Source organism: Pterocles gutturalis, unplaced genomic scaffold (assembly GCF_000699245.1).
Source record: "Pterocles gutturalis isolate BGI_N339 unplaced genomic scaffold, ASM69924v1 scaffold30474, whole genome shotgun sequence".
Lineage (NCBI taxonomy): Eukaryota > Metazoa > Chordata > Aves > Pterocliformes > Pteroclidae > Pterocles > Pterocles gutturalis.
In genome coordinates, this window is record NW_010131677.1 from 85,991 (window position 1) to 95,129 (window position 9,139).

General features: G+C 38.6%; 1 protein-coding gene across 1 annotated transcript in view; it reads right to left on the reverse strand.

The window, feature by feature from the left end:
- The window catches only part of LOC104467070 (protein shisa-9-like), a gene marked incomplete at its 5' end in the record, with an annotated part of 17,853 nt that overhangs the window by 114 nt on the left and 8,600 nt on the right, over positions 1-9,139 (reverse strand). The window contains one exon of the mRNA XM_010080697.1: positions 7-280. Coding sequence (XP_010078999.1) covers positions 7-280 — 274 coding nt within the window. The remainder of the gene's footprint in view (positions 1-6; positions 281-9,139) is intronic.

Below are 9,139 nucleotides of genomic sequence, written 5' to 3' on the forward strand. Positions count from 1 at the left end.
GTCGGGTCTCCCATCCCATGCTTCCCCTTGTTTGTGTACGCTTGCCGTCTAAGAGACGGGTCGTTGGGATCCCAAGTCTTGTAGTGGGAATTGTAGCCTAATGGGTGTGTGTGGATCTTTGCCATTTTGGATTTCTGCCCATTCTGTCTGGTTAGGCCACTGTCAATGGTATAAGCTCTCTCTTCATCTAGGCGCACTGGATGGAGTGGCAGGCTCCCCTTGGCAGCCAGCTCTGCAAGATGTCGGCGTTTGGTGTAGAAGTCATCGTTGACTTTGTCAGCTATTTGGATTTAAAAGGGGGAGGGGACAAAAAAATGAGTTGGACTCAAGAAAAATGTTACACAGTTTACAGTTCATCATGCACAGTTACATTTGTGGACCAGATACAGTTACAGGTACATCAGTAGGAGAAATCCATGCCACCTCCCACCCCGTATTTTCTCTCTGTGGTATATCTTTGGATGCTGTTACGCTAGGCTTTTCACATATGCAGACAAAACCCTGTTGCCCTTTAACAAAAACCTGTCTCTGCCGCAAATCACTCAAGTTGAGCTGATATTTACATTATGGGAACAGGTCCTATGAATCTTAGAGCTTCTCATCTCATATAGTATAGGAGGTTTAGGAAGTGTTCAGAAGTATACAGACTTTTTTTGAAATATTGGGGCATCTTGGGATGTGCTGTTGTATGAGAGCACATCCCTTTAAATGCAAAGTGTCGTGTGGGTGTTTAACCAAGCCAGCTGCAAGGTCCAGTGGTGTATGAGGTGGACCCATTTCTGTTGAATAATGCCTTAGGGCAAAATGAAGGATGGGATCTGTTCTTCTAAATGGTTGGAAGTGCACTAATACTTCATGTGCTGAGAATACTTTGAGTTGCTGAAGGTTAGATATCTACCCTGTGATTTTGCAATGAAAATTCTAAATTACAGGTTCTGACATTATTTTCTGGGGCTACTGCCACTAAGAAATACAGCAGTAGCTCTGTCAACAAATACTGCATTGCAGTTCTCGAATTAGGATTTTGCCCTCTGCGATTTCCTACACAAGTGTCTTCCAGTGCGTGCTTTTGCTCAAGTCTGATTGTTGTTATTGCTGGCATTTATTTGTCCTTGCTAAAAAGTACAAACCATGCTCAGAAAGCTAAAGGCGTTCTGCAGCAGTCCAGCAACTCCTTTCCATTTGAGACTAAGTATCATGGGGTTAAAGGGGAGCTTAAATTAATTCCATTTTTTAAAAATCTTGCCTTTATGTACAGAGGGTTTATTTACCCCCTTCAAAAATATAGATTTCTTTTAAGACAGTGCCAAATATGTAGATCAGCTAACACGGAGGTGTGCTAATCAGCAGCGGTGTGCTTTGAATGCATGATTGTGTCAAACTGGATTTGACTTTTGCAGTGCCCTGGCTAGATCCATCCATTTTCCTTGAAGCTACGCCATGTAAGGCTTCTCTGCAGAAGTCTTGTACGTGTAGCTGTCTGTCCAGCTCAGCTCCTCTTGCCTTCGTGATGAGCAGGTTTTTCATTCCCTGCACTGTTTTTGTTTGTTTTCCCTCTTTTTCTCTTTCCCCAGTATTGCAAGGAGGCTTTTGTTGCACTCTGAATTTTCTCTTTCTCTCTAGTTCCAAACTGGATCTTTATGCAAGGCAGTGAAATTCCCATGAGCACCACATCAATCTTCAGGATCAGGCTTCAGTTCTGCATCCCCCTTGTCTTGGCCCCCTCAACAAGGAGGAATACTGCCAAAAGCAGTTGCTGTTTATCACCTTATGATGTTTTTTGTATAATGATTGTGTGACTGGACTTTGCTTTTAAATCCTTAATTTTGCCGTTAAGGAGGTGTTTCCTCTTTGATGAACTGGAATGGCTTGTCTGTGCTGTAAAATTAGTCTTTATATGTTTACCCGTCTCCATCTCTTTTTTTATCGATGAGTGAATGCTTTTTTATAGCATACAGATATCTTCTGTTTTAAACAAATCACAGAATGTAGATAATGGCCTATTCTAATTTTAGTACAGGATGTGCAGCTGCAGTTGCAGATAGACCTTTAATGTGTTGCAAAGAGAACCTGCTAAGTTCTGCTTTGATTTTGGAATGAGTTGTTTCATTTAGAGATCTGTAATCTGAATAATCAAGTTGTACCTATTTCTCCTTGGAAGAACTTTTTTCAGTTCTAAATGTGGCTTGTCCTTTTAATTTGTTAATATTCACGGAATGCCATGGAAGATTATCATATACAAGTTGAATGAAAACAGGAGGGAAATGCAGTCTGTATTGCTAATTTCTCATTAATCTGTTATTAATAAATGAGAAAAACAGTTGCAGAAAAGGCATTGTGAATATTCACAAAAGTATTTATTTGTATAAATTTTTAGATCAAAGGTACTGCAAGTCAGTTGGTTAGGGGAGCGAGCTTCTATATCTTATGACTTAGACCTTGTCTATATATGAAAGTCACGCTAGCTTATGTAATTTAAATTCAGTGTCGTTAATTATGTCCAGCTCCTAATTTAGATACGTTTGTCTATTTCATATTTAAATTGGTTTAATTTGCATAGAAAAATTAAAAACTAAGCTAATCTCATGTAAGGTTAGAGTAAAATTGTAAGTTTGTACTTTTAATTTTTTCTTGGTTGAGCTGCAGCAATTTGTCTTACATAACCAAGTCTTTGATGGTCAATTACAAGGTAAATAATGAATTCTCTTTAGAAAAATAACAGTGGTGATGCAGTTATATAAATAATGACCAAAAATTGCAGATATTTGTATTGCCTGATTTTTTGTGCCATTTTTCTCTTTTGTATGGCTAAGTGAAAATTTTAGGCCACAACAAGCTCAAGCTACTTCTTTAGTTTCTTTTCATTTTTTCTCACTCGCACCTTTTCCCACTGCCAGCAATGGTCCTGGGCCTTTGAATTTTGTCAGGCATTAGATATGTTACTTGGATCTCCAAACACATCAAGATTGATGTCATCAGAGAAGAATAAATTGAATTACTGTGGCATGTAAACAACACCCCCACTGTAAAAACTGACAAGGAAGAAATCGGCCTCACAAGGACGGTGCCTGTGACACATTTGTGAGACTGATCTTGCTCTTGTTTATGCCATGTTATACATAAAATTTTCAACTTTTTATTTATTTCCTATGGAGGATCATACAGAAAGTTAAATAATTCCATAAATATGGTTACATTAGAGTTAATTTAGTCCATAGTCCCTTTCGAGGGACGTCTCAACTGTTGTCTAGAAACTGGGCTTGAAGAGAACAAACCAGGCTTTGACCTGTAAATCCTCATCAGCAAAGTCAGGCAGAAAGCTGGCAAACATATGACAAATGGCTGCATGCGTTTCGTGTGGCAGTGACAGTGTGGGAGAGCTGCTGTTTGTATTTGTCCTGATCAAACAATGGTTTGCAGGATTTTGCCTGAGAATTTCTTATGTATGCCTAGGAGTCAAAAGCTAACACTGAAAGCCAGCCTCTTGATCTAATGTTTTAACCTCTTTAAAGCATTTTTCTTTCAGCATGTGTGTACAGGTTTACACATGGGCACATATACCAGAATTGAGTGGGGGAAAATATCATCGTAGCAAATATGTAGCAAAAAAAAGCATTGATAAAACCAAATTGTTTGGTTGTTCAAAAGGGTTTTTGGCAAGTCCTGGAGCAGCTCTCATTCTTGCATACTGGCTAGATTATAGGTTTTATAATACCTGTGTGCTGTGCCCCAGTGTGAGTGACCTGATGCTAGTGTAGTGCAGAAACAGGTTTTTTAAATTCTGATTTTCAAAGCAGAAAAGATTCAGAAGAATAATATTGAATATGGTTTTGTAAGAAATATTTTATCAAGAAAAGCATATTTGTAGTATTCTAGTGCCAACTACTTCAAAAATCAACTGTGAAGTTCATTTTTCATTTTTCATCTTAACCAGCCCGTATAAATATTTTGTGGAATTCAGACATGCAAAGAGATATTTTGGAGTTACTTATTGAATTTATTATGTGACCTTGGTTACATGACTCAACTTCCCTCTGCCTTGGTTTCACCTGCTGTAAAATGAGCTGTTAACACATTGGAGGAGGTAGTTAAGTCTTATGAATTTTAACTGCTGTTTGTAGGGTACACTGAATTTTCAGATGAAAGCTGCTATAGAAGTGCCTTTTGCATTGGCTTCTGTATATAAATCAGTAAAATAGGATTTAAAGATATCACTGTCACGTTTGCAAAAGGAGTAAAGAATTAGAACTGCAAAATTGCCAAATGAACAATAGTAAAAGAAGGGCTTTAATTCTGAGTGATTATTCTTCGTGTTCCCTCCCTCCAGTCTTGGCAGCTAATTATAAAAATGTTCTCAGTTTCAATTTTTTTGTAAGGTTTTTACTCCTTTAAGGTAATGTACCTACAAATTTAGTTACTGTTGTAGCTGTTCATCTGAAAAAAATGTTGAAAAATGAATTTTTTCCAACCTAAATCATGTGCCTGGGAGTGGGGAGAACCTGGGCTGTTGTGTCTGCTCTGCATGAAATAAATAACTGAAAAACTATAGAAACAGTGTAAGGATCAAAAGCAGTTCTTCCTCCCAGCTGAGTACCTTAACTATTAAGCTAAAGAGATGCTTTCTCTTCCTTTGTCTTTCTAGACTAATAAATCTTGAATTTTCTTCTGCTCCATAGCAGAAGCTCATCAGGATGTGAATCAGGGTGGAGACCATCCTAGCAGAAGCTGGGGTGCACCTTGCTGGGTGAGGAATGTAGATTTAAAGCTCACTCAGCTGGAGCAGTTGTAGAGCCATGAGCTTGTCACCTAGAAGGTGGATCATTCCACTGCTCACTCTTATCTGAATCCAATGATGCCTTAAAGAAAGTGACCGCAACTGTCCGTTTTGCTTTGATCTTGACATTGCCAGTATCAGTGTCAAATGTCTCAGGTTGGGACCCATGCCTTATTCCTGTAATTTTGATTTTGAAAGGAGATGGCTACCAAGCTCCTTAGGATATCAAGGTCATGGGCACGTCTAGGAAAACTTCAGTGAGTTTAGGCTCACTTAGATGAGAACAGAATGGGCTTTTGATGGTATGTTTTGATTCAAGTTTCACCATTCTGCCTAAATCTGTCACTAATAGAGACAAGCTTTGTTCTTTTGCTGATGGAGGATTGGCTGCGACCAAACTTGGAAGTTTCACATATTTTTTCATAATTCACAGTTATATAACAAAAGCATGTAAGCCAATGAGTTGCTTATAGAGTAAATACCACAGATGAAAACAGTTTTATTGAAAATCAGTGGCGAAAATACTTGTGGCTCTAACAGGGCCAGAATTTCTCAGGGAGCTTATTTGAGTGTGTGCTATCCGTGCTGAGAGGTGGCCCTAAAGCTCTGTAATACTGTTCTGCTCCCTAAGTTAAGTAGTCTTCAAAGTGGCTGTGTAACCACTTTAGGCATGAAGAATTGTGTGAACATTCATTAGCATTGTGTAATACTTCATTTTTATTGTAAAATATCACAGTTGCAAGCATTTCTGTGTAGAAAGCACAGCTAAATAAGGAGGTCTGTGGTAATTCTGAAGCAGTATTTTTTTACTCTTTTCTTCATTGACAATCCTCTTATCTTTGTGGGTCCATAAAATGGCTCTGAATTCTTGCACCACTTCTTACAGCTATGGGAGTAGAATACTGAATACTGAAAGACAATTATGTCCTACAGCTTTTGGGAAGGTAGGTACCTAGGAGCGGGAAGAAACCTCTGAAGCGAGAGGGGAGAATCCAGAAAGGAGAGAGCCCTTATAAGAGCTCTAAAGACATTTTAAAAAAAAACGAAACCAACCAAACAACAGCAACAAAAAAAACCCAAACCAAAACTTCATTGAGAGCTTGCAGTCACAGTCAGAAGATACAAAATATACAGGGAATCCTGTTTCTCAGTAGATGTTTCACAGAATTTTTTGTTGTCCAAACATATTTTAAGAACCACTTTGTGAAATGCAGAGCTTTATTCTAGCCACAAAGGGGACTGTATTTGAAATTTAGGGCTAGAGATACAGAAAGCAAGCCAATGGAAAGTGCTGGGGGACAGGCTGGCAATGAAATTACTACAATGACCTGCCAGATAACAGCCAAAATACACTAACTGCCTATTTGTAGATGTTTTCTGTGCAACAGTAAAGCTATCCCTATGTAATATTTAACAGCTTATAACAAGGCTCTGCTTCTACAGCCATGACTTTGCTGAGGTGTTAGTGTAGTTACCTGGAGCTACGGGAACCTTACATTTCTCTAAGTAATGGAAGTGAAAACTCAGGAAAAGACTGAATGAATGAATGAAAAGAATGAATCCTGGCTCAAAGGCGACACGGGAATTTTGCCCAGGGACATACTAGGATGCTGCCTTTGGTGGTGGTGGCGGTGTTGATCCTGTCTGAATGTGTGATTGCTTATTCATTTGCTGTTCTAAGCTGCCATCTAAGACAGTATGTTCAAAGGCTTTCAAGGTATAAGCCAACTCTATGTAAGAGTTTTTGCAGGAGTTTATCTGAAAATTAAAGAGGTGTCACTTCTACACTAGCTCAAGTTTTCTCTTGGGTGAGGGGAAAAAAACTAACATGGATCAAGTTCATATTAGCTATCTCCAGGTATGAATTGTATCCAATAAATTCACTGAAAAGTGTGTTCCATCCAGTAAAACAAATAACTAATTACCTGCCTTTCAAATGAAGGGGTTCACCAAGCATCATGGAGCACAGAAGAATTTGCTTTGCATAACATGAAGTCTATTGGAAAACAGAATACAGGTAGATGTTGTGGGTAGACACAATTCTGTTCATACAGTGGCAGCAGTGGGTAGGATGACACGATAAATCTCTATGTGGCCAAGAGGAAGGAATGTAGCTGCTTTATGGTTGGTCGCTAGCTGTTCTCATCTCATGGGCACTGGACTAGCTGTGTGTAAGACAGGGCAATTTGAAACCATACTAAATTCTAAGAAAGGGCAAAGGCCGTTTGAAATCATATTTGCATCCCTCCTTCTCCATTCTTGTCTTGAGCTCTGAGAATCCAAAATTCAGCCTGTGGGCTGCAATGCGCTGATTTCTGTCCTAAATATTTGCCTTTCTTCCCCCAAAAGTTCTAACAATAGTTTGCCTTTATTCGAGACATTCTGAAAAGGAAGATAATATTTTATGTCCGCGGATTATTTCTTATGATGTCTATTCCCTATTACTGATAAAGAAAAATACATAATGCATAGAATCACCCATAAATTACTCTCATAGTTTTGGTAGAACCTACTTTTTGTGTCTCTGTGTTATTCCTCTCCTGGCCCCCTTTACCACTTCATCTATTCACTTGTTTCTTACAGTGATCTGGAGAGAGACCAAGCATGAAAAGACATAGCATATCAACCTTTTCTTCTGCAGACTTTGTTTGAAAGGAGCTTGTCCACCTCCAGACACAAGACTGCATTTTGTTTTCCCAGTGAAATAAAATTCTACTTTCATGCTATGAGACATGATGAAACATAAATATGTAGGCCCAAACATTTCTTCTCTTCTATCGTTTACTTTCATGACAGTTCCTGAAAGGCTGAAGAGGCCAGAATATTTCTGGGTTTTGAAATGCATTAGGAGTGGCTTAGAACAGGAATGTAATTAGACTTGGTAAGTAGAGCCTCCAGCCTCAGCAATGTTCTCTTTATCCACTACACGCAGTGAAGGCTGCTGTTTTGCTGGGCATGCTGAGACAGACTTTGATTAACTCCTCAGGCACCAGACATCGCATGTGATGCCTCCCGTACAGGGCTAGAGTTCCCTGTCTCTGAGCAGAAGCACCCACCTTCTGACAACATGCCAAAAGCACAGCACTGCAAAGTCTAATATTTTTCTTTTTCTCTTTACGTTTGTTTACTGTGTAAGTTTAGGCAGGTTTCTCCTTGGACATGTAAAACAGTTTTTCCTGTTGGGCTTTGTATACTTGAATGCATTGATTTACATAGTATTAAATCACAATATTTATGATTCAATTTTGCAAAGTGCTGCAGTGATAGAAAGATTTGGTTTTGGTCAAAATCCTCTAGACACACACACATTGTACCTAATGTAGAGACCAATGACATGCAGGATACTCGTATCTAACCAGTGTAAGAAAACGGAGCTTTTCAGGTTTATCCGAATCGTTAGGTTCTGTCAACCTGGAAACAAATGGTGGCTACATCATGTTAAATTTACATGAAAATTGTAAATGTTTTTGGGAGCCCTGAAATCTGTTGCATGCAGATAGACAAAGATCACACTACTTTGTTACCTCCTCAAGTGATTTAGCATTTTAAATTAAAGCATCAAAATGTTAAATTGCTGGCTTAGTATCGTGCAATGAATGATAAACTTGAGAAGGAAATAAGATTGCCAGTTCTATTCTTGAACCAATGGATAAAATTGTAAAAGAAATCTAAGAGAATTATGTATTCAAATCCCTGACTTTCTTTGAAAATGCAGCCAGTGGCTGTCCTGTAACTGTAAATCTTTTTTTTTTTTTCCTTTCCTAGAGGCCTCTAAGCTCATGTTCTTTCATGACCTCTACAATGGAAAAGAAATATGAAAACTTATACTATGAAATATTTATTTTGCTTTATCTCGTTTAGGCATATTTATCAGTTTGAGTTTTACTAGAAACCTTATATATAGTAGGAAAACTTTCTTTTTGATATAGAAACTGTCTAAGGAGTCATGCTGTCATGCTTAACTTCTGAATAAAGCATGACTGCAGCATAAATTGATTATGGGAAATGAGGGTTTGGCTTGCTTTCTGAAAATGCTGTCCAAAGCCAAAGAGGTTAACGCTTAGGAGATTTGCTTAAGAAGCTTCTTCCACTTCTTCCTTCGGTAATCTTACTTGCTTTTTCACTGGATAGTTTTTAATGCTTTTCAAGTAAATCAGTTAGGACAAATCTGATTGTGTCAAAAGTTCACAGCAATGCTTTCATACATCAACAGTAATATGAAATTGTTTGTAACCTTTTTGGTCAGTCAGGACCTTCAGTTTGTTCAAAGGCAGGGCTTCCTAACTATTCCAGGAGCACTGCCTCATTGTACATTTCCAGAAGTGTGCAGCCATGTGCACCGACAGGCCCCACTCCTGCCGTCCG